This window comes from Balaenoptera ricei, chromosome 19 (assembly GCF_028023285.1).
Source record: "Balaenoptera ricei isolate mBalRic1 chromosome 19, mBalRic1.hap2, whole genome shotgun sequence".
NCBI lineage: Eukaryota > Metazoa > Chordata > Mammalia > Artiodactyla > Balaenopteridae > Balaenoptera > Balaenoptera ricei.
In genome coordinates, this window is record NC_082657.1 from 36,538,266 (window position 1) to 36,563,905 (window position 25,640).

Genomic DNA, 25,640 nt, shown 5'->3' on the forward strand with positions numbered 1-25,640 from the left:
TGGGCATCTCATCAGCCAAACCCCGCCCCTGTAAGCAAAGGGGACAAGGCCCAGCCCCTTCCGCCGACTCCAGTCCAGGCCTCCGAGGTAGCTCGGGCGCCAGGCCTGGTGCTGCTCCATACCTGGTGTGAGGCGCTCTGGTGCTCAGTTCCGCCTACTCCACTCTGGTCCTCGCCGCCCTGCACCACCAGACAGCTATCCAGCAGGACACTGTGACTGCGAGGGGGCAGGAGGGAAGGGCTGGGGTTAGGAGTGTTAAATGTTGCCTGAACTGTGCTGAGTGCCAGGCTCTGTGCCAGGAGCTGGGGCACAAAGACGCCTAAGGATAGGTCCTCGCCCTCTTGAAGCTCCCAGCACAGGGCAGGTGGCAGATCTCACATCCTGCTAACAAGTTCCCAGTCTGAGTCACACTCTGGAGCAAGTAGCTATGAAGGGCACAGCACAATTCTGCCTAGGAAGGAGGGCTTCCCAGAGGAGGTGGCCTGTGAGCTGGGAATAGGTAGGGAATAGTGTCCAGGAAAGGGGAACAGCAAGTGCAAAGAAAATCACGGAGGACGGTTTTGAGGAACTGTCCTTTGGGGGCTGACCAAAGGGCACTGTAGAGTGTTCAAAATCTATGCCCAGCATTTCCCCTCTGAGAGTCTCCAGGCAACCTTGGGGATATAGGCAGAGCAGAGAGTATGAGAAAAGTGAGGCACAGAGAGGTCAATTGGCCTGGCCAAAATCACACAGCAAATTGTCCCACATCACACAAACCTCGGACACAGACCCTGGTTTTTTCCATGCCATGAGATCAGAGCCACACTGCAACTGCTGAAGGTTTCAGGGGTCCCTGGACCAGGCAGAGGCATACATGAGTGACGGGGGCCGGGGTGAGACTATAGGGAGGAGAGAACCTGTGCCCATCTGAGTCAGCAACCCCACTCTGCTTGGAATGGGAGTCCCGTGGCCAGATCTGCTGATTTTCAAGAGGAGCCTGAACTACACGTTTTAAAGGTGGGACCTCCGCATCTCTAGATGCTGATAATTAATCCAAATTAATAGATCTATATTAACATCTGTATTATCTATATTAATATCTATATTAATATGTCAATATCCAAAAGAGCCTGTTTCCAGACTAAATTGGGCCCTGAGATGCCTGTGTGCAATCTCTGGGTTAAAATGATGACTTGGGACCAAGGGCTAATGTGATTTTTGTGTTTAGAATTAGATTCTGCTTCCTAACGGCCTCACCCCATGCCATGGACCACTGTCGCCAAGGGGCTCCTGGAGGATGTTCTTTGGCATCTGCTGCCCAGAAAACCTGAATTCCCCATCCTTTACCCAGAGGGCCAAGTCTCAGCCCTCCTGAGGTGGGTGACGAGATGGGGACGGAATTACAGCCCAGTCAGTTTGGAGCCAGCAGCCTGGGAGCAGGAATCAGCCAGTAATCATACTGTCACAGCAGCTCCCAAGGGCTGTGTGCCAGGCACTAGCCCAAGCACATGGCACACACAGTGTCTCACCAAATCCTCACCAAAATAAACCGGAGAGCCCAGCTATGACTGATCCTATTTGAGCTTAGAAATCGGAGGCTCAGAGAGGTCAGATGGCCTGTCCAAGGTCACACAGCCTGCACCAGGTGAAGCTGGATAAAAGATGGGTGTCTCTGACCCCAGCACCAAGTCTTTAATACTCCACTGCCTGCCTCTGAGTGTCTGCACAGCCCCAGGTGACGTGGAGGAGTGAGGCGAGTGTTTGGAGGATCCAAGCACCTAACTCACTTTATTTCTCTTCATTGCATACGCATTTCCATTGTGAGGGGCCTGAATTGTCAGAGTCACACTCTCTACCCTGCCCAGGAAGAAACAGCTTTTCTTGAAGAAAAGGGCATATTATGACTTTCATAGGGCCTGGGCACTTCAGCCTTCACGGGCTCCTTCCTTCATATGTATATTTTTCAAATTCCATTTTGTGACTGCATTCATACGAAGATTAATATGTTAATATTATATATTAAAATATTCTCTTCCATCTAAAAGTGCATTTCTTGGTCTGATTTTAAAAGAAATTAAAATGTTTTGGGGGGCCTCTAAAAGTATTATGGGAACCGTGCCTTCCACACCTGACAGAGAAGCCGGCCCTGCCCGGAAGGGTGGGATGGGCTTGTGCTGCGAGGGGCAGACTGGATTCTCCTTCCCTGGAACAGATGCAGGGGCCTCCTCGGTTCTCAGAGCACAAAGGCCCAGGAAATGAACTTCCCACAGTCCCAGTCAGAGGCTTCCTGGGGTCTTGCTCATTCTAGAATCTGGCCTGGAAAGCAAGTCCCCGGGAAGCCTGCGTTTGCTTATCTGTCAAATGGGTAGGACTCATCCAGCCTGTACTGTACAGACTGGCTTATTTGAATGAGGTCAGAAGGGCCAGTGAGAAGCTCATGGAAAACTCAAAAAACCTCCCCATGTCCGGCGTCATCTGGATTCTCCACCTGTAAACACTGGTAAGCAGCTTTCCTTGTCTGTAGTACTAGGTGTCCGCTTAGGAGCCCAGCCTGACCTGGGACGGAATCCCAGCTCTGCGCTTGCTGGCAGGTCACCCGTGGATGTGTGGGCTGCTATCTCTGAGCCCCAGTTCTCTCATCTGTGAAATGGGATTAGCAGTAGGAGCCTTAGCACAACGTCTGTTACGGAAAACAAGTGCTAATCAGGTGACAGCTGTTATTATGACTGCTCTTGTCATTATTATTATAAATCCCAGAGGAGGCGGCCTTCTGCAGGTCTGTGAATCACCCACATAGATTGCGGAACATTTTGCACAAACATCTCCAGCTACCGAGACACGTAACAAGCCTTACAGTGGCCCTGTCAGCTCCACCAGGGGCTGTTTGGGGACCCATGTACCCCCAAATCATGTTGCCCCTGGTTGGCAGTATGCCTGGTGCCTGCTAAGGCCCCCTCTTGACCAGCCCAGATGCAGTGGGCCATCAATTTCTGGAAAGTTCCCAAGTCCCAGGGATTTCCAAGTAGAGGATCAGAGAGACTGGCTGAGGTGGGCATCCCAGAAGTCCTGGCTCTCCGAGTTAAAGGTGTGGGGAGTAGCAGCAACAGCCAGCTGGCAAGAGTTTACCAGCCCACTGTCCTCCCCCAAGTCACGAAACAGGCTGTGCCTCCAAGTTAAGGTCCTCACTGTTGCCTTCAGCAGACTCTTCACCCGGTACCCCAGCCCCGAAAGAAGGAAGGAGGGGAGCCCTTAGGGAGAAGCAGCCACCTACTTGGGTCTCGCTGTCTTTGCTGACAAGGACGCCCGTGGTGCAGGAGTTCAGCTGGGGGCGATGACATTCATTCCAAGCCCCAGGTCGGTGCATGCCAGTGGAGAATTGGGGGAGCCCGAGCCCAGCCCCGAGCCTGTGAGGCCAGCTCTGGAGCCAGTGTGGCTCGGGTGGCAGATGAGCCACCAATCCTTCCTGCTTCTAATCAGATTGAGGGGATGTGCGGGGAACTCTGCGGAAATGCCCCCAGGGAGGCCAGGTGGGGACCAAAAGGCTTCCGTTGCTATGAAAAGCTGAGTTGTTGCCAGCAGAGACCAGGTCGCTAGGCGACCATCTGCCCGTTACCAGGGCTCGCGCGTCATCAGTAACCCCTGTGCCTCCGCAAAGCTGGCAAAAGCATCCTTCCCCAGCCAGTGACAGCCCAGCCCACCTGTCCCACGCCTGACACCCTCTGGCCTTGGCCCTGGGATCACTGGCTCTGTCACCACAGGGCCCTCGTCCCTACCTGGGGCCCCAGACCCCAAAGTGCCCTGAGTTTGAAGCTCTGGGTGAACATCTGTATGAGCCTGTGTGTGCCTGCACTGTTTGTAGATAACTGAATGTATGCGCTTGTGTCTAGTGTGGATATGTGCAAGTGTGTACACGTGTGCCCGTGTGTGTGTTGCTTGTGCATGTATGCAGGCTGTGTGTGTAAGTGCCCTGCCTACACATAAGTGTGCACATAACCCAGCATGTGTGGCTGTGTCTGTGTGCAGGTGTGTATGTGCGGTGCAGATATGTGTGTGTGTGTCTGTGTGTACTGTGCAGAGAACACGTATGTAGTTAGTGCGTGTGCCTGTGTGTGTGCACATTGGCTCACTGGCTTTCAAGTGGTGTTTTAGCTCAGGAGCTGTGACATATAAAGGGATTTGCAGGCCTATGTGTTGGGCATACGGGTTTGGTGGCGGAACAGCTCAGGTCTCTGCACTCTACACAGAGGCAGGTGAAAGCAGGGGGCAAACAGAACTGCACTAATGCGGCCAGGCAGCATCTAAGGTCTTCGTTTAGGGGAGGGGCAGTTACCTGTTAATGAGAGCATCCTGGCTCTGGAGAAGCCTGGAGGGTAGAATTAGGACTGGGTTACAGAAGCCATAGTTTTGGCAGAAGAAATAATTTCCTAAGTCAGAGGTGCATATGGATGGAATGGACAGCCTTTGAAAGGTTGTGAGCTCCCTGTTATTGGAGGCAATCAAGTAGCTGTGTGGCCTCTTGCTGAGGATGGAAAGATTATAGGTGAACTGGGCAAGCGTAGACCCCAAGTAGATGACACTAAGCAGGCTTCTAGCCCCCAAATCCTGTGTGGCCTCATGGTTTAACTCTTTCCTGACTGGGACTAAAAGTGACCCTCAGTAGGGATGAGAAGATGGGTGACTTTTGATGGAGCACTTACTCCACACCAGGTCCTACCGCATCTGTTCTCACAGCCAGCCCTCTGACCACTCAGGAGGGGCTGTTATCAACCCCTCCCCCCGTTTTAGAGATGTGGAGGCAGAAGCTCTGTGCCCATCTGCCACTTGCCCAGGTCACTCTGCTGAGAGAAGAAAAGCTTGTGCTCCTAACATTTGTGATGCTACCTCGCCTCAGGCCATGGCCACAGGGACAGGGAGGAAGTGTACGGGCCGGGGGTACCACAGAGGGCAGAGTGACAGGGACAGGGAATAATACAAGGGGATGGAGCAAGGGGACAGGTTAAACCATCTGGCTTGATCTGCGGTACAACAGCCACCTCGCTGCTCCTCCTGCCTCAGTCTCTGCACAATGCAGCTGCCAGCCTGTGTCACTTCCCTGCTCACAAACCTTCCATGGCTCCCCATTGCTCCCGGGAAATCAAGTTCAAGGCCTTCACAATCTGGCCCCACCACCTCTGAAGGATCATCTCCCACCACTTCCACGAGCTACACTGTCGCTCTTCCCGGGACATGCGGGCTGCTTGCAAGGCAGCAGTTCACTCCCTCCTCCTTGAGACACTTTCCAACTGGGCCTCCAGGCCTCACACTCTTCTCATTTCCCTCACCCCCCATGGGCGCCTCCCCCTCCTTGGTCCTTTCTGGTTCCTCCTCGTCTCCCTGACCTCTGATCTGGCATTTTGGCCTCTCCTCCATCTACACTCACTCCCCGGGCAACTCCTCCAACCCCACTTTCATTCCGTCTATGAGATCAGACGCCCATCTTTACATCTCTGGTCCAGCCTCTCATCCCCTAACTCCACTCAGGCATCCAGCCATCTGCCCTTCTGTGCAGCCCACATTGCTCAGAATCATCTCCCTCTTAGTGGTTTCTTTTCTTATTATTCAAATATATTTGACATATAACATTTTATAAGGTATACAACATGCTGACTGATACACTTGTATATTATGACATGGTTGCCATTGTAGCGAAAATGGGCACTCTATCACGTCACCTAATTATCATTTCTTTTCAGTGGTGGGAATAATTAAGATCTATTCTCTTGGCAAGTTTGATTATAACTTTTAGCGGTTTCTGAGTTCCATTTTTAAGCTCTTACTGTAACTGAATTCTTTTGTGTGTTCTGATGTTGAAATTTTTATGGATGTGGATACAGAATCAACCATTATGGACGACAGAGCAGAATCCAGGGCAGCCTTAAGAGGGATCAAAGGCAACCATTGGGGACCGACTGTTGGGGAGGGTGTGAGGGACAGAGACAGCTCTGCGCCTTGGCTCTGTCACTTACACGGGCGGGCTGGGCGCCCACTGCCTGGGTCTGTGCATCCTTCCATGCATTCAACCAACACTGATTTGGTGCCTACGGTGCTAGGCGCTGTTCTAGGCTCTGGAGACACGGCAGTGAAGGCAACAGACAAAAACCCCCACCCCGTGGAGGTGCATTCTACATCTGTACGTGTGAGCGTGGGTGGCGTGGAGGTGGTTGCTGAGTATTAGGTACTGTGAATCCCAAGGTCATTATGAGCACAGTGGGGTCCCCCAGCACTGCCTCAGCCTTTCTGGTCAGTACCCAGCGGCACAGCACACAGCACGGAACAAAGGGAGGAGCTCCCGTGAGCGGCAGAAAGCACCCTCACCCCAGAAGCCCTGGCAGCCCCCCCCTGGGCCATCCCTCAGCCAGGGGCATGGGTCCTTACTCAGGCTCCTCCGTCTCTTCGTCCTCCTCCTCCTCTGCGTCCTCCTCCTCCTTTCGGTCCTCCTCCTCCTCCTCTGCATCCTCCTCTTCCTTTCGGTCCTCCTCCTCCTTCTCTTCGTCGTCCTCTTCCTTTCGATCCTCCTTCTCCTCCTCTGCGACCTCTTCCTCCTTTCCGTCCTCCTCCTCCTTTCCGTCCTCCTCCTCTTTCTCTTCGTCCTCCTCCTTTCCGTCCTCCTCCTCCTTTCCGTCCTCCTCCTCTTTCTCTTCGTCCTCCTCCTTTCCGTCCTCCTCCTCCTCTGCGATCTCCTCCTCTGCGTCCTCCTCTTCCTTTCCGTCCTCCTCCTCCTCTGCAACCTCCTCCTCCTTTCCGTCCTCCTCCTCCTTTCCGTCCTCCTCCTCTTTCTCTTCGTCCTCCTCCTTTCCGTCCTCCTCCTCCTCTGCGATCTCCTCCTCTGCGTCCTCCTCTTCCTTTTCGTCCTCCTCCTCCTCTGCAACCTCCTCCTCCTTTCCGTCCTCCTCCTCCTTTCCGTCCTCCTCCTCCTCTGCATCCTCCTCCTCCTCTGCGACCTCCTCCTCCTTCCCGTCCTCCTCCTCCTCTGCAACCTCCTTCTCCTTTCCGTCCTCCTCCTCCTTTCCGTCCTCCTCCTCTGCGACCTCCTCCTCCTCTGCGTCCTCCTCCTCCTCTCCGTCCTCCTCCTCCTCTGCGTCCTCCTCCTCCTCGTCTTCTTTCTCCTCTTGAATCTGAGGCAGCTCCCTGAGTTGAGGTCAAAGGCAGGAGGTGAGGTCGCCTGTAGCTGTACCTCGAATCCACCTCCTGACCCCCATTTTCAGTACGATGGACTGTGACCCCCCCCCCCCACAGAGGCCAGACCTTAACTTCCCACCCAAGACTTTACCTGGGGAGCCCTGCCTGAGCAGCCCCGGCTTCTCTCTAGTAACAGGGCTCCCTCAGTGCATCAGGGGCTGGTCCCGGCCCCCAACTGTCCTGGTGCTGACCCTAGGTCAGCCCCTGATCCTCCCTGGACCTCAGTTTCCCCATCTTTGCAATGTAGGTCATGGGCCTGAGGACCTGAGGCCTGCTGGCTTGAGCAGCTATCACCCAGCTCACAGGTGGGAACTAAGATGGTTCAGCCCCTGCGGAGGGTGACCCAGACATCACTACCATGGCTACACATTCCCTTCCCCGAGGACTTTGCAACACCCTTCTGGAAATGTGTCCTGCAGGGGGTACACACATGCACATGCAAGGAATGTAGACAAGAGTGCTTGTCGCAGAATTGTTTATAATAATAAAATTTTGGAATCAACCTAAATGGTCATCAATAGCGGACAGGTTAAATACATTCTGGCGTATCCATATGATGGAATACTATGCAGTTGTAAAAAAAAATGAGGATGATCTCCACGTACTAAATGTGGAAAGATCTTAAGGTACATTGTTGAACGAATGTAGCAAGGTGCAGATAGGTCGGTGCATGTGATATGCTATCCTTTGTACAGAAAATGAAGGGAATCCATGCTCATATATGCTCAGATGGGCCCTGGAAAGGTACAGAAGATGCTGGCAGCCACTGTGCCCGTGGGGAGAGGGATGGGCGTCTGGTGGGAGGGAAAGGGAGGAAGAGGCAGACTTGGTCCCCGCTCTATGCCCTTTTATACCTTCGGGATTCTGTACCATGTGCCTGTTATCTTCCCAAGCACTCTTTTTTTCAGGGCTTTCTCTGGCTCCCACCTGGGCATCTGCTCCACCACCTCGCTCTCCTCTTCATCAGCTGGAGCTGCCTCTGCACCCTGTGGGCTGCTGCTGACCTCCCGATGCTCATCTTCTTCCCAGGGAGGGTCAACATCTTCTAGGATGAGATTGGGCTCCTCTTGCTCTCCCGGGAGGATGGTGACTACAGGGGACACAGGGTGTGGGGGAGAGTGGGCCTGGGCCTCTGAGTCCCAGGGGCCACACAGGGAGCCTTGGTCACCACCAGCTACATGCCAGCTCTCAGCCAAGCAGCAGAAAGGGCACCGCTATCAGTGGGACCACTGACAACCAGGTGAGTGCTAAAGCGATGGGCTGAAGCCCACAATCACTCATCCTGTCTCCCTCCATTAGTTTTCCCTCTCTTTTTCCCCTTGAGACAGAGCTTCAGTTACAGTTAGTCTTGTTTCTCACCGGAGCCTCCTTCTTGGAGGTTTGTGCAGAAGCAGAAACTATGCTTCCGCCACAGCACTGCAGGTGATGCCAAGAGACCCAGGCTCGAAGTCCACCCTGCCACATCCAGGTGCAGTGGCCTGGAATGTCCCGAGGGATGCAGACAAAGCTTGCCCACCACCTGTTCTCTAGATGCCACCCCCTGGTGACAGCGTACTACATGCCCATAATCTCAGAACCTCCTTCTGGGAGTCTAGGAAGACTTCCTCCTGGACTAGAGGCTCCAACCTCCAAGGGAACTTGACTTTCTCGTGGAGGTGGTCTCACTTTCAACATTTCTCCACGTACCCTGGTCCCTGGCAATGAAAACACTGTGGGGCTGTGACCTTGGCAGAAGTGGGTGCAGGGGAGTCTCAACAGGAGCCTAAGCCCACCCCAAGACAGGAGAAAGGTGGAGATTGCCTGGTAGCAGGTGTTCCCAAAAAGCTCCAGCGGTCTTGGTGGCCTTCAGGCCAGGCATGAATTACTAATGGCGACTTTAAATGGAAGCTAGCCTCAAGTCTTATCCTTTGACTTTGGAAGTTATTGTTCATGGTGTAGACTAATAATATTAATAATAGTAACGGTAATAATAACAGCACCAGCTACATTTATTGAGCATTTACTATATGCCAGGCCCTGTGCTAAGTGATTTACATGGACTAACTCCATCAGTCCTCACATCAACCTTTTGAAGTGGGAATAACTATTACCCTCATTTTATTTTCCCTCTTTTATATCTTATTCCCCATTTTACAGGTGAGCACGCTGAGATGCAGGTTAATACCTTCTTTTACGGGGTGCTCCCCACGTGCCAGGCACGGGGCTGTCTGCCTTCCAAGAGTCACCTCACTCCCCACTCCTGCCTCCTGGCTTCCAGGTACCGATGGCCTCACAGAGGAGGTTACTGCCTGCCCTCCAGGGAAGCCTCCCACATGCTTCCTGAACTACGGTCCTGGCTCCCCCATCCCTACAAGCAGCCCTGGGGGTTGACCAGGGGGGATCCTCCAACTGTAGCCCTGAATCCATTGGCGGGACATACATGTCACAGGTATGTGTCGTTCTATGTTGCCACCCAGTAATGTTGCAGTGTCTTCATCCTGATCAGCCCCTGAGGGTTCAAGTTCCTGCCTGACATCCAGGTGACATCCAGGGGACAGAATATCCCCTGGCCTGTGAGCTCATGAGCTTTCAACCCTGCAACCCTGCAGGGTAAGAACACTACTCTCCTCCATTTTATCGACCAGAGAGGATGAGCGACTTGTCCAAGGCCACACAGGATGCTGGAAGCAGTGCCAGGTCCCCTGACTCATTTCCCTGGTGCTATCCCAAGTGACAAACATGCCCCAGGAGCGCCTCCCTGCCATTGGCGGCCACTCCATAATGGGCGCTGGAGGCCGTCCTTGCTTGCATCCTTGCTTTCCCTTGCATTAACCCTTTCTTTTTAGGTACTAATTAGTGAATAGGCATTTTATAAACACTTCCTCCTTTCACCTTTGTGCCAGGCCTGTCCCCATTTTACAGCCAAGGAAGAGGATGGTGCCAGAGGGTACCAGCCAGGAAGGGCAGGCAGGGGATACCAATCCCTGAGCAGGGCCCTCCCTCCCGTGGAGCTCCCAGCCCTCTCTGCAGGCATCTGATTCACAGCTCTCCCGGCTTTTCCAGGGTCCACCCGGGTCCCAGATGGGGCTACGATGCACCACAGGTGCTCAAACTCACATGGAAACTGCTGCTCCATCCAGGGCTTAAACTTCACCCTGGAGTCCCTCACGGGCACACCAGCTCCCACGCGGCATCCTCTCTGCCAGCCTACGATGGCCCTCAGGGCGGCTGAATAGGGTTCTGACCCCGGCAGTGCAGATCAATAGCCCCATATGGGGAGGGAGCTGCTATTTCTAGGAGCAGCAGGCAGGAAACCCAGGAGCATGGATTCTAGGCCAAGGCCCCCGCCCGGTCCCTGGGTTGCTGGCAAAGCCCAGGCCTTGACTCGAAACCCCCATCCTCCCTAGCAGGCCTGGGTCATGATACCCACTCCCTCTGCCTCTCCCCGGTCCAGACCCACATCTTCTCCCATCTGACCCTCCAAGCACTAACTTCTCACTAACTGGTATTTCTCAAAGCATGGTCCTTGCCACTACCCCATCATCAGAATCATCTGGGGAGGTGGATGCTTCTTGAAAATGCAGATTATCAGGCTCCCACGCTCTTCAGATGGAAAGGTCTGGGCATGGGACATCCTTCATAGCTCCCCCCAGATGTGGCCTGAAGTTCAAGAACCCTTGTGTCAATTGCTTTCTCTGCTTCCAATGCTTGCTGAGCCTCAGAGTAATCTTTGTGAAGTCACTGCCCTGCTCAGCCACCTTTAGTGGCTCCCCATTGCCTACAGCCTCGTCCCCTAACATCAGGCCCCAACTCTTCTAGTTTTACCTTCTGCCTCAAGGACTCTGGGCTGCAGATTAGCTGAAGTGCCCACCTCTCTCCCTGTACACTCTCACCTCCAGGCGTATGTTCATTTTATTACGTCTACCAGCTTGCCCTCCCCTCGCTGCCAGTTTGGGATCTCAGGGGTCTCAAACTCCAAGGCCTATGTAGCCAGGGAGATGGTGCATATGGGTAAAGCGGAGGGTGCCACCTGCCCTCAGGTGGCAGCTGCCACTCAGACTGTCCTCACAAGCACAGCGCGGGACCACTACAGCTCGATCTTCCCAGTTTTCAAGAGAAGCCAGATTTTTCTATGCAAAGCCACCTGATTTTTAAATGTTGACAACTAATTCTAATTTTTAAAACCACTCCTTGCCCCAGATGAAGACATCTGTGGAGCCAGCTGGGACCCAGGGCAGCTGGCTCAGGACCCCCGGCTAACTCCTTCCAGCAACCCCAATACCACAGGCCATATCAATCCACCCACTTCTCAAACCTAGGTACTCACTTTAGCCTTATCTGAAGCAATAATATCAGGCGATCACAGGTTTGATGTGCTACCGTATGCTTTTTAATGTCAATTAAAGCACATGCTGCTGTCCACTGGTAGTCCCCAACTCTTTGAGGCAGAGAACATGGCCAAGCCTAAGGAGATCCTCTTCGGGGAAAAGCTGTGTCCCGGGGGGTGGGGCGCTGAGTGTGCCAGGCACCATGCTGAGGGCTGTGCCGGCGTCTTCTCAAAGACAGTCCCCGCGGGCTTTCCCGCAGCCTCTGGTGGGAAGTCCTCCTGCTGTCTAGCCTAAATCCCACAGGCTGCCCTTGGTTGGCCTTCCCCTTGCTCTGGTGGAAAGGGGCCAACCTTGGTCTCCGAGAGGCAGTTCTGGGACTGGCTTCCCCTCACCCTGCCTGGGATTGGGGGCGGGAAGCAGGGGGTTCAAGGAGGGTAGGGGGGTCGATGGCCATCTCCTCCCCCTCCCCTGCAGGTCTTGTCTTCAGGGAACCCTTCTTTCCTTCCATCCGTCTGTCCATTTGTCCATCTGCACTCTCCCAGGCACCCCTCCCTTTTGTTTCAGAGGCCTCCAGCTGCCGCCACCCCTGAAACAAAGGAGAAGAGAGAAGGGTAGGTGTCGGGGTGGACAGGCGGAGGGAATGAATGAGCGAAAGGATGGGGAGGCTGGGGGACGGGGTGGGGGCGGGATACTCACCCCTCACCCCTCAGGGTCACCCTTGTAGTGGGTTGAATAGTGTCCCCCAAAAAACGTATATCCCAGTCCTATCCTCTGTTACCTGTGTGACCTTATTTGGAAGTAGGGTCTTTGCAGATGTCACTAGTTAAAGATCTCAAGATGAGATCATGCTGGATTTAGGTTGGGCCCTAATCCAATGACTGGTGTCCTTATAGAAGACAGGAGAGGGAGATTTGGCAGACACAGAGGAAAAGGCAGAGATTGGAGGGCAGCTAGATGCCACGGGGCACCAAGGATGGCCAGCAGCCACCAGAGCCAGGAGAGAGGCCTGGCACGTTTTCCCACTCAGAGCCCCAGAAAGAAACAACCCTGCCAACACTTTGATTTTGGGCTCCTGGCCTCCTGAACCACGAGAGAATACACTTCTGCTATTCGAAGGCACCGTTCCTGGTCCTTTGTTACGGCAGCCCCATGAAACTGACACACCTCAGTTACTGGCCCCGGGGCTGAGTCCGCCCCATGGCTGCCCCAGGCCCACCCATGACCGGCACGCTCCAGGCACACAGGGAGGCCCTGCTACAGCTGGCTGAGACCTGCCTCCTTCCAGAGGAGCAGGGAGGAGGGTAAGAGGGCTGGGGGCTCCATCCTCAGAGCTCTCAGTGGCCCCTGGTAGGAGGGGGCACGTGGGTGCCTCTCTGTTCCAGGGAAGGTTTTCCATTCCTCTAACCTTGGCCTGGCTGAGCAGCTGCTTAGCCCAGGGGACTCTAGTCACTGCTCCATGACAACTTGCTTTGTGACCTTGGACACGTCTCTGCCCCTCTGCCTTCCCCAACAGCCATAGGCGGCCTGCGCTGGGCCCTCCAGGGTGGCCACGAGCTCGAGACTGAGCGAGCCCTGCTCTGAGCCTCCCCTTCACGACGCTGTCACGATTATACAAACCCCATCACACCCACACCCGAGCTCCACAGCTGCCCAGTCTGTGGTGGCCGCCCATGTCAGAGTGCTCATAAAGGCCACCATTGGCCAAGCGGGCCTGGGGCTGGCAGCCCTGGGACGCCCCAGACCCACGGTCCAAGGGCCTGTGTCCAGGGTGGAATAGGACCACTGCTCCCAGGCCTTAACTCCGCTCTGCTCACCTCCAGCGCTCATCACTGGCCTGGCACATCGCAGCCCTCCATGAGCATTTGTGAATGGGTGAATGGGTGAATGGATGAATGAATGAATGAATGAATGCCCCATATACCACATGCCTTTCCAGAGGCCATGAAATGAAGGAAGAGCAGATTTTGGACCCCAGCCCTCCCCTCCTGGCCTCAGTCTGGGCCCCAGTCCTGGTGCAGAGCTGGGATAAAAGGCAGCACACATACCCCACAGGGGAGGGGATGCCCTCCCAGCTCAAGGGGTCCAGTTCCCCCAGGAGAGAAAGCCCATCTCCCTCCTTTCACCCCACAACCAGGGACTCTGCTTAGCCAAACCCATTGCCCCGGGGGGCTGTGGGGAGTTCTCACCAGGGGCTCCTAGCAGGAAAGGGGGGCCCATTCAACTTGACCTCAGAATTATTTTTTCTGGATAGAAGCTGGAAGGCAAGCCAGCTCCTGCCTATGTGTGCATCCACCCACCCCCGGCTCCCAGGAGGGGCCGCCGGCCACCATCGGGCTCTGGGCCGGGCTCTGGCGACCTGGCCAGGCTGACCCGAGGCGGGGCCTACAGAACATGGGGCTCTCCCAGCTCCAGGTCCGGAGGCTCTGCCTGCCCCACGACCCGTGCACGCTCAGACCAAGCAACCCCCATGGAGACACACACGAGGACCCACTAACGTGTCACTTACTGCTCTGCACGTCACATGTCACAGGGGAGTCAGGCTCCTGTATGGGGAGAAAAGGAGAAAAAAACTGCTGTGGGCTCCTCACCGGCCTCCCTGCTTCCATCAGCCCTCCCGGCACACACAGGAGCAAGGGGGTTTCCTCACGGCTCCCGGGACACTGCAGAAGATCCCGTCCTGCTTCTTCCCTCCCGCCTCAGAGGTCGTCCGCTCCTCCAGTCACTCCCCCACCAGGGTCACCACTTGCCTCGTCCCACCTCAGCTCCTTTGCCCAGGCTGGGCCCCTGCCTGGAATGCCCTCTCTCTGGTTCTCTGTGTATGAAAAACCTCTCCCATCCTTCCCTGGAGTGTTGTCTCAAAGTTCCGTCTGCACGAAGGCCTCTCCCCGCCAGCACCCCACCATCCCCCCACAACCCCATCCTCAGGGATCTCCCCCTCAGTGAGCACATCTTCACCCACTGATCGCTCCTGCCACTGGACACCCCGCTTTCCTCCTGTTGGGGAGCTCCAAAGCTGAGCTTCCTCTGCCACCCACAGAGGCCATGAACGTGGAGCCTGAAGGCTCAGCCCACGGGGAAGGGACCCTGAAGCTTCCTGTCTACCTCCTACTGCAGGGGGACTGCGATCCAGGCCTCCTGCCCCCCAGTTCCAGGTGCTTCTATGGAGATGGCCAATTGTCCCCAGGAGGGAAGGGCCAGGTGGGAGGTTCTGGGAGAGGGAGAGATGGGGGAGGCCCTGCTCCCCCCACCCACCCATGTGGGAGCCCTAGGTCGTCAGAAATGCACACAGGGCCCACTGGCTTCCTGAGAGCCCCACTTCTTCCCAGAACATTCCAGCCCTCTCTTGTCTCTGGGCCTTTGCACATACTGATCCTCTGCCTGCAGGGCCCTTCCTACACCACCCCCTTCACTTTCACCCACCCTCTTCCTCCTCCTCCTCCCCCTTCAGTTCTCAGCTTGCAGGCCGCTTCCACTAGGAAGTCTTCCTTGATGCTCCTGGGAGGCTCCTCCTCTGCACCCCACATCCTCTCTGCCAACACCGCCCCCGGGGAAGCACCTCCCCCACTGACTGTGCCCACCTGGCAGGAGGGGCTGGGCCAGCACTTCTCAGCCCTGTGGCCACAGTGACCAGAGAGTGTGTGTGGAATGAGTGTGAGCCATGCAGACAGGCGGGCTGGGTGGGCTGAGCTCCAGCTGCAGGCTCCCTTCTTCCTTCTGTGCCCTCCCCCCGACCCAGCAACCATCCCACCCTTGCCTGAGCTCGCAAGACGCCTCCATCCACCACTCAAGGCCCCCACTCCCCCCAGCCCAGCACTGACCTGCTCCCCAGCCTTCCCACGGATCACTGGCTGTGGCAGGGCCATCTCCAGCCTGTGCAGGAGCCACGCCATCAACCTGCAAGGGGGAGAGAGAGAGTCAGAGCCCTCCCAAGGCAGGTAGCAAGCCCGCCCGCAGGTGGACTGAAGCCCCCGGCCCTGAAAACCACTGCCCCATCCCTGGCCTCCCCAGGAAATCCTCTGGCTACTGTGCAGACCCCAGCAGGTAACTCAGTCCCCCCCACCCTCCCTGCCACCCCCAAGGTGCATTTCAGGCCCCTCACACACTGCCAGGGCGGGAACACCTAGCAGTACCTATCCTGATTTTAGTTTATTTTTTTCATTTTTTTAAAAAAAATAAATTTATTTATTTATTTTTGGTTGCGTTGGGTCTTTGTTGCTGCGCACGGGTTTTCTCTAGTTGCGGCGAGTGGGGGCTACTCTTCGTTGCGGTGCGTGGGCTTCTCATTGCGGTGGCTTCTCTTGTTGTGGAGCACGGGATCTAGGCGCCAAGAGCTTCAGTAGTTGTGGCTTGAGGGCTCTAGAGCGCAGGCTCAGTAGTTGTGGCGCACGGACTTAGTTGCTCCGCGGCATGTGCGATCCTCCCGGACCAGGGCTTGAACCCATGTCCCCTGCATTGGCAGGCGGATTCTTAACCACTGCACCACGAGGGAAGTCCCTATCCTGATTTTAAATGCATGTACCACTTGGACCAACAACTCCATTTCCTCCGATTTACTTGCACATGAACGCAATGATGCCTGTACAAGGCTATTAACTGCAGCAAAAGTGGAAACAAACCTAAATGTCCACTGAATGCTTAAATAAAAGCTGGTACATCCGTATAACATACTATGCAGCCGTTGAAAGAATGGAGCAGACCTCTATGCATAAAACCACCTCTGAGTTACGTTTTTAGGTGAAAAAAGTGAGATGAGGAACAGTATCTAGAGTTTGCTGCTGCCGGGTACGTGAGTTTAAAGGAGAAATGTGCTCAGAGCTTGTCTACGTGTAGGAAACGCGCGGAAGCAGGAGAAGCTGCTGATGTGACTGCCCGGTCGAGGGGGCGCTGCAAAGCCCTTTGAATTTTCTCTCAGGTGCATGTGTTACTTTTCTAATTTAAAAGACTCATTTGGTGGATATTGGGCTGGGGCCACGCACTGAGCCTGCTGCTTGTGGGAGGAGAGGCATTTGGGAGGCTCACCTGGCAGAGTCCTGTGGGGGCGGCAGGGAGGAGGCCTGGATGCCAGGCTGGGGCTCTGGAGTCGGCTCCTCCTCGGGCTTCGGGGGGGCAGGAGCAGGCAGGGAGGGGCTCTCCTGGGCCTGCGGCACAGGCTCCATTTCCAAAGGGGGTCCTGGGGGCTCTATGCAGCAGGGAGGGCAGGAGACTAAGGATGACATGGTGGGGCTCCATGAAACCCCTAGGGCACGGAGTCCAGATTCAAGGTGCCAACGTGACTGAGTGGGGAGCCCCTTGGGACCACCCCAACTCCCCTCATCATCAGACAGACACAGAGCTGAGGTGCAGGGAGGGGAAGGGACTTGTTCAGGACCTCACAAGGCTGTCCCAGGCTACTGGCTTCCCAGCCTGGACTTGGGAGGGGGGTTTAGGACTCCCACAACAACCTGCTCCCTGCAAGCCCTGAACCCCGCCCCGAGCATCCTTCAGGCCCCAGTTGTACCCCCAGCCCAGTCTGTGACCATCCCAGGCAGCCCCTTCCCAGGTCCCCTCCCTGTACCTGGACCCAAGGCGGCATCTGCAGGCTCATCTCTCCAGCCCTGGGTCGTAAACAGGAAGTGACGTCACGAAAGAAGGTCAGGTGCATTCCCTGCCCCGGCCAGCCCCGCCCACCCTTCCCCTGAATGCCCTGCCCCTCTTGCAGCCACTCCGTGGGTCCCAGGGGTGAGGACAGCCTGCTGGAGTAGGTAGGCACTTCCTGGGTGGTCAGCTGCCTGCTCCTCCTTTTCCTCGACTTACCTCGGAGGTTTTCGGAGGCTGAGGCAGCATTTTCTCCAGATTCTGCTCAAGCCACCTGAGCAGCCAGGACCTGGGCCTGCAGAGGGGCCAGAGGTCAGCGGAGCGGCCTCAAGGAGTGCCCAGCCACGCTGTCCTGACCACCTGCTGGGGTCCCAGGCCTCGACCAGCCCTTCCTCAGCTCCCATTCTGCACACTGGGGACCTTGGACTGGATACTCTTAAAGGGCCTCCGGGGTGGGGGACTTCCACCAACCAAAAATTCTGACCCAGGGCTGGACCAGGCTCTGGAACAACAGGCCCAGCCTTGGCCTCCTGGGCACAGATGAGAACGGGGGCTGCCTGGGGACCCGAATGCAGCCTAGGGCCCTCCCTGTGACTGGGACAGAGAGGTCTGGCTTCATGGGTATGTGAGCAGTGCGGTCACACAGGGCCCCATACTTAAAGGGCCCATTTTTGGTTTAATGCTCTATCATCACTGTCTTAAACTCTTAATAATTTTTTTAAACGAGTCCCACATTTTCATTTTGCGCCGGGCCCCACCAATTATGTAGCTGGCCCTGGGACAAACGTTGGGTCCCCCGATCCATCTGACCTCCAGGCAGCCCTGTCCTCTTCAGGGAAGCTCCATGCTCCCAGGGGAACCCACCCCCCAGATACGGCCCCCCAAAAAGCTGGCAAGTCCTTTGGGTGCCTTCATCCTAAATCGTTTTACTGGTCTCACAAGTCAGGGGAGTGGCCCTGGAGACCCATGACCAGGGCAGCCTCCAGGGGACAAAAGAAATAGACAGCAAACTGGAGCAATGGATGAATGAATGGAGTGTGTGATTGTACATATTCATTCATTCATTCATTCATATATTCATTCATCCCTTCTGTGCTGAGTCCCCTCCGTATGGCAGGCACTGTGCTGGGCACCAGGGCGTTCAGCAGTGACTAAGACAAAAGCCCCCGTGCTCAAGGACCCGACAGTCTAATGAACGAATGAGGGAAGGAATGAATGGGTGGGGTGAATGGAGATGAAGGCGTGACTCTGAATTTCCAGCAGAGACAGCAAACTGGAGGCTTCAGGTTTATTGGGGGAGCTCACAGTGTTTTTGAAAACTTTTCAATTAGTTGGCAACATCTAAAAATTAAGGATGATGTAAAACCTAAATTTCTAGCTTCTCTTGAAAAACTGGAGGATCTTGCCACACCGGGTCAGCACTCCTGCAGGGCAGAGGGAAGTGGAGTTCAGTGGGGCCCCTCTCTGGAGAGAGACATGGGCTCCCCCATTTGCCACAGTTCCCATCCAGCCTGCCACCCACCTCGGTCAGCTCTGAGAAGTCTGAAGCTGTTGCCAACCGTGAGACCAACCTGGGCACCCCAACGTCCCCCACGGTAGCCCAGGCCCTGCTTCCGGGCTTCACACGGCACCCACCTACTCGAGGCCCATCTCTGAGGAGCTCATCCATGCCTTCTCCCCATCCTCAGAAGGTGGCCCCCACCCAGGGATCTCTCAGTAATCAGCACAAAAAACCATGAGCAGCACCGGACCCATCGTTCCGGTTTTGTGGATGAGAAAAGTGAGGTCCAGAAGAGATGAGAGGCATGTCCAAGGTCACACGCAGCTGGTGGTGGACCCTGGGCTCTGGGCACGCTGAGCCCACCACACACACTACAGATGGGGCTGAAGGATGGGGACTCACCCATTGTCTTGGGCCCTGGGGGCCTCACTGTGTGCATCTGCAGAAGAAAGGAAGCCGGTCAGCAGCAAGAGGCCTGCCCGGAGCTCCCCAGTTAGCCCAACTCAAGCCCAGGTTCGAACCCGGGCCGAGTCAGATGAGAAGCTCTGGCCCCGTGGACTCACCCCAGGGAGCAGGGCCCAACGCGACAGTCCCTGAGCCCACCCCTAAGCCATCCTGCTTCCTGGCCTTACCTGAGCCCCCAGTGCTGCAGTGCCCAAGGATCTGTCCTCCTGCCTGCTGGGACAGACAGACAGACGTGGGCAGAGAGTCCAGGGCCATCAGCCTTCCTCCCGCCCCTTCCCCACTCGGTTTGCCTCAGCTCCCGGCCCCGGTAGTACCTGAGCTGGACCCTCCAAGCCAGCAGCGGTGCTCTGGGCAGGCCTGCCACTGTGGACGGGCTGCGGAACGACCTTCTCCACACCCTTTCTGAGCCAGGTCAGCACCTGGCTGCTGGGACCACTGAGAGACAGAGATACCGGCCTGCCCTCAATGTCCCCAGCCCCTCTCTGGTCGGCATGGCAGTGCACAGCATCCTAAAGAACTTGGTTTGAACCCCAAACCTCTATCTCCCCACTGTGACACTGCAGACACATCACCTCCCTCCTGAAACCTCATGTCCCTCTCTGGAAAATGGGGGATGCCAACCCTTGGTGCCATTCCAAGCCCACCGCCATCAGATACTCAGTAAAACATCACCGTATCACCCTGCCGCCCCATTAGTCTGGCTCCAGGGGGCCCCTCCTGCACTCGGCACATGTCTTGTGCTCTGAAAGGGTTGAGAGTTTCCTGTGAGGTGTTTCCTTGTGATGGAGGCTAGTCAGTCTAAACATGAGGGTCACAGACTCACCATCTGAGGCCAGCCCTACCCCCCCTGCAGACATGCTTACCTGGATAAGTACCAAGGGTCTAAAATGTCTGAGCTATCTGGGAGATTTCACGGAAAAGTCTGGATTTCTGTCTTCATTGGGAAAATCAGAAGCTCTGGCCACACTAAACCTGCGTTTCACCCAGGCACTGAGAAACCTCTGGTCCCCACCCCCCCACACCCCCGCTCCATTTCTCTTGGTCACATGGTCCATTTGGCCCAGGAGACCCCCTCCTCTGCCTGAGGCTCCCTGCAGCCAATTCCTAAGATGTTCTGGGCCTTTGCTTGGGCGTGACTGTAGACCTGAGAGCAGTGCCCATCCCCACCCCCTCAGTGGCTCCCTAGCTTGGCTGGGGGGCTGGCCCTGAGGAGAGGGGAGGGTAGTGCAGTACCTGTTCGCTTCGGGAACCACAGCGACCTGAGCCTGGAGGGATGTGGGTGGAGAAGGGGCAGCCTCCTGGGTTTCTGGAAAGGAGTCCCTCATACTTTAGAACTGGAGCCTCAGAGAGACCTGTTTCTACCCTGCTGGGGAGGTCAAGTCAGAGGCAGAGGAGAGGGGAGAACGCTGAGGGAGTCAAAAGCCCAGGGTTCCAGTTCAGCTCAGCTAAAAGGTCCCCAGGAGCCCACCCTTAGCTTCTCTGAGCCTCAGTTTCTTCATCTGTGAAATGGGTCTGCCAACCTCGTGGGCTGCTGCAAGGCTCCGAGCAGTGGAGAACACAGCCCTTCCCTCGCCTCCAGCCACCCTGCCAGCCTGGGCTTCCAGCACTCACCCTGAGGGCCCGGATCAGCCTCAGCCACTTCCTTCCCCACGCGGGCCTCCTCAGGTGGCTGGAGGGTTCAAACAGGACCATGTAAACCCTCAGAGAGACTAGCCTAAGGCAGGGGCAGCCCCTGATCCCCCTCACAACCGACCCCCACAGGATCAAACAGCTCTATTCTCACAGTGGTCTCTCTAAATCCTGGTGGCCTCACCTTCCACCTGGGACACTCCCTTCTTCCCAGCCCCAGGGGCCCCTCATCCAGGGCTGGGCCCTCACCATGCCCACCCCCCACACACACCCACCCCCCGACCGCCAAGGTCCCCCCCAGGCCTATCACATCCTTCAGGAAGCTGCCCCACTCAAGTGGCCTGAAAAGAAAGAGGAAGAGAGTTACAAGGCCTTGGGGCAACTGAAGGGAGGAGGAGGCGGTAAGAGCCCACCCCTCGGCCAGCCCCCAGCCAGCCGCTCCCTCTCATTCTGCGCCAAACCTTCCATTTCCCCCCTAGTAGCTGGGCGGCCTTCAGCTTCTGCCCTCTGCCTCTCATCTGCCTCTGCAGCTGCACCTCTGCTGCTGTGTGCGCATGTGTGCAGGTACAGACAAGCATGCACGTGCATACAGACACACTAACATGTGTGCACACATACACTAATACACTCACTCTCATATACTTTACACACATACACAGACACACACAAGCACATGTGTATACAGAAAGTGACACACAGACACGTGTGTATACACACATGCATACACACATGAGCTGACACAAAAATAAGTCCATCTGCTCACACATAGATGTGCACATGCAAGACACAAAGCACATGTGCATATACATTTGCATGTGCATGCATGCCCCAACACACACACATGTGCATATAGGCACATGCCCACTTGTGCATATACACATGTACATGCATGCAGATGCACACACGTGCAAATATCTGCAAGTGTACAGACACAGACATACAAACATGCATATGCACACAATACATTTGCATATATACACAGACACAGATATCTGTGTGTACACACGTACATATATATGTTCAGTCACATAAACAGGCATATACACACATACACATGCGTACCTGCACTGACACACAAACATGCACTCATGAACACATTATTTCATACGTGTATTAACACACAAATACACACATAGATGTGCATACATGCACAGGTGCACAAAATATGTGTATATACAAACATGCAGGCACATACCAATATGTCCATCCATACAAACATACAAGCACAGATACAAAAATGAGCATACATGCACACACACATGAATAGATTCACAGGCTCAGAAACACACACTTATACACACTAGCATGCCCCACATGCACGTGGAACTACAGGCACACGAATGCATGTGCACATACACATATATGTGCGTACATGTATGTGTGCACACACACCTGTGAATCAGCATGCATGTGTTTGTGGGCACACAGTTTGCTAATACACATGCATACACAAACATACCACTAAGAACACGAGGCACACATGTATGTACATACACCTGTGTGCACATGCAAACACATATGCACAGCAACCGTATACCTGGATAGCTCACTGTTTCCTAAACACACCCTGCATTACCCAGTAATAGCCTTTCCTCTGCCAGGAAGCCCCCACCTCTTCATCTCCTCCAGTTATGATTTGGCCCAGCCCACTGTGGCTAGGAAGCACTCCTCCACCAGCTTCCAATCTCCAAAATTAAGATGACTCTCTCCTCTGAGCTCCCAGAGTTTCCAGTCTGATACACTTCTTTGGTCCTCCCAGAAGGGTAAGCTGAGGATGCTGTTGAAGCTCCCCACCTTCCCTCATCACCTCTGTCTCCTAGAAGAATAACCTGGTTGGGTTCTCGTCTGCTGACCCCCAGGAGCAATGCTTTATTCATCACTGTGCTCCAGGCACCGCATACAGGCCTGGCATCAATTAGAAGCAAAATCAAATCTGTCTGAGTTTCTAAATTGGTTGTCATCAGGTTCCCGAATGAATGGGATACAGAACTGGCAAGTTTGATGTGCTTGACTGAAAGTTCTAGAGCAGTGCTGCTCAAAATGTGGTCCAGGAACCAGTGTCAGTCTGCAAACTGTTACTGGTCCACAGTGATTAAGCAGTTTGCAGCAGATTGTATAGCAACACACGGCTTCCCTCATGGAGAAAGTCTTACTGCAAAACAAATACAACTGAACTAAGCAGTGTGCTTACTTATATAGTAAATTTACATCTGGCAAGCTTCTGATCGCCTCCTGGACTGGTAACAAACAGTTCATGGATTGGCTACTTTGAGTAGCTCTAGAGGTTGGTAAACAATGGGCAGTGGGCCAAATCCAGCCGATTGCTTGTTTTTGTAAATAAAGTTTTATTGGAACACAACCAGCTACGCTCATTCATTTACGTATTGTCTATGGCTGTTTTCACACTACAGTGGCAGAGTTGAGTAATTAACAGAGATGGCATGACCTACAAAGCCTGAAATATTTACTATCTGGCTGTTTACAGAACCAGGTGACCGCCACGTTTCCTTCTGGCTCCAATTTTCTCTGTTGTGGAAGGTCGCTGGGGGCAGCTGACCTGAGCTGGGGATTTTCCGAGCAGTGAGGCCAATGTGCCCTTCCTCACCATTCAGTTCTTACCAGGGACTCTTCCTCTAGCTCAGTCTCCTCAGGGGCTGTTTCAGGCTCCGGCTCCAACTCTGGCTCTGGTTCTGCCCCCTCCTCCTCCTCTCTCTTGGTCTTCACTGGTGTCCCTGGGGGCTGAGGCAGCACCCTCTGGACCCAGCCCAGCATCCTGACACCTGTAGGGGACCGAGTCCTTAGGCCTCTCCAGAATGCTCACAGTTGCTCCCACCATTCATGGGCTCCTTTTGTGAGTTATATATTTCCCTTTTCCTTCATCATCTTTAAAAATATTTTTGCAGTTATACCTCCAGGTATTTTCCTGATAGAAATACTCAAGCCCACAAACATATGTGTGTAAAGAGGTCGGTCACAACAGTGTTAGAGCAAAGATGAAAAACATCCAAATATCCATCAGTAGGAGACCGGTTACTGGGAAGTACCTAATTGGTCTTCTGTAAGAGGGGCACAGATTAAATAAATTATAATATATCCAATAATGGAATATTATGGAGCCATTTTTTTAAGTAGGTCAATTTGAACTAACATGGAAAGATCTACACGCTTTGGACTCCAGTCATGAGCAAATCAGTTAAATGCTCAGTTTGCTTGTCTGTAAAATGGGGATGTTAACAGTAGCTATCTTGTGGAGGTTATTGTGAGGATAAAATAAACTGATAAGAACAGTGACTGGCACACACTGAGAGCTTAATAGATGTTGGCTGTGACTATTATTGGATGTTAAGCCAAAATGCTAATGATAGACTATCATGTTCAGCATAATCCCATTATAAATTTTTAAAAATTCATTATGAGCAGCATATGAATGGAAAATATTTTTTGTTTAATATAAGATAAAAATCAACCTATTTTCATGATTTAAACATTTTTAAGATAAAATAACAAGCCCCTTTTTTCATGGTTTACTGCAATAGTTCAGCCCTACCTTACACGGGCTCGGTTTCTGGCATCATTTACTTTCAGGGAATGGGCAGCCCTGCCCTTATGACTAAATCCCTGCAGGATGGCCTGGCCCAGTGGGCGCCACACAGGTCAATATATGCAAACTCCCAGCCTTGAAGGGCCCTTCCGAGGCCATGCCCAGCATGGTGTATCCTCCCTCCCCCCAGCCATGGGCAGCCAAGGTATTCTCTGTCCCTCGTCTGCCAGGGACCCTGGCCACAGGCTGCAAAGGGCAGGCACAGGGCCCAGGACCCCTGCCCCAGTGGCCATCTCCCCGCAGCCCCGGCCATGCTGCCTGCCCTACTACTCACAGCCCTGACTTCTGTCCCTGCTCTGGCCTCAGCAGCCCAGCTTCTCCTAAGTGAAGCTGTGCTGAAGGACACAGCTCTGAGTGCGGGGTCAGATCCCTGGCTCAGCCGCCAAAAATGTGACTTGGGCCAGACATGACACCTCTGGTCTTCCATTTCCTTGTTGGGTATGGGGGTAAAAACACTGATTTCCAAGGTTGGTAGAGCCCAAGATTGCATGTTTAGGATGGCAGATTCCACTGACCCCAGCCAGCCCAGGCAGCCCCATAAGCCATGATCACCTCACCCTCACCTCCTCCCACTCAACCTCAGTAAATAAGCATTTTCATCACCACTTTATAGCCAAGGAAATGGAGGTACAGAGAGGTCAGCAGACTTGCCCAAAGTGACACAGCCAGTAAGTGGCCCAGCTGAGTTTACGCTCAGGTCTGCCTGGCTCCAGGTGTCCCACATCTACCCCGGAGGTACTGACGTTTGCCCAGGATCGGCTGCTTCTGCAGACCAGTCCTGCAAGCCATTTCCCAGCAGGCAGCAATGCTGGCTTGTGCTTCTGAACCTTCTGGAAATGACTAGGGAAGCCTTCCCCACTCCCGGTTTCCCTTCTTCCCCCAGATCCAGCCATTTCCTCCTGCACAGAAACACGTGCAGGCCCCTCCCATCTTTTTGCCCTGTTGCTGCTGATTCCACGTTGGTGAGGGAGGTGCAGGCGGGAAGGGGGGCCTGGGAGTGGTACCCGGAAAAACAGCAGTGCTTGGACCACCAGCCTTTCAGAGTCTTCCGGGGAGCTGTGGAAGATACAGATTCCTAGGCCCCTCTAAACCCTCTGCAGGATCTGGAATCCGTATTTCACAAGCTGCCTTGGATATTCTCTAAGGTTTGAGCCTCACAGGGGAAGACAGAAGCCTCAGGTTTCCAGCCTTGCCGGGTTCTCCATGTCTAAATGGCTTGATGGGAGGAGAGCATGGAGGGAGTCTAATCAGGGGTCCCACCGAGCCGCCACCTCACCCTGAGTTACCTGCTCAGATGCCGTCCACCAGCCAGGAATTGCCTTCTTCCTGCCTCTCTCAGCTGGCCTCTCAGACACAGAGGGGATTA

General features: G+C 54.5%; 1 protein-coding gene across 1 annotated transcript in view; it reads right to left on the reverse strand.

The window, feature by feature from the left end:
* The window catches only part of CNGB1 (cyclic nucleotide gated channel subunit beta 1), a 70,202-nt gene extending 44,562 nt beyond the window's left edge, over positions 1 to 25,640 (reverse strand). Inside the window, 15 exon segments of the mRNA XM_059903677.1 lie at positions 6,747 to 6,968; positions 7,044 to 7,146; positions 8,125 to 8,287; positions 14,011 to 14,047; positions 15,323 to 15,398; positions 16,524 to 16,683; positions 17,059 to 17,098; positions 17,298 to 17,373; positions 18,982 to 19,008; positions 19,199 to 19,242; positions 19,359 to 19,479; positions 20,278 to 20,350; positions 20,656 to 20,713; positions 23,293 to 23,453; positions 25,561 to 25,640. Coding sequence (XP_059759660.1) covers positions 6,747 to 6,968; positions 7,044 to 7,146; positions 8,125 to 8,287; positions 14,011 to 14,047; positions 15,323 to 15,398; positions 16,524 to 16,683; positions 17,059 to 17,098; positions 17,298 to 17,373; positions 18,982 to 19,008; positions 19,199 to 19,242; positions 19,359 to 19,479; positions 20,278 to 20,350; positions 20,656 to 20,713; positions 23,293 to 23,445 — 1,353 coding nt within the window. The 5' untranslated portion in view covers positions 23,446 to 23,453; positions 25,561 to 25,640.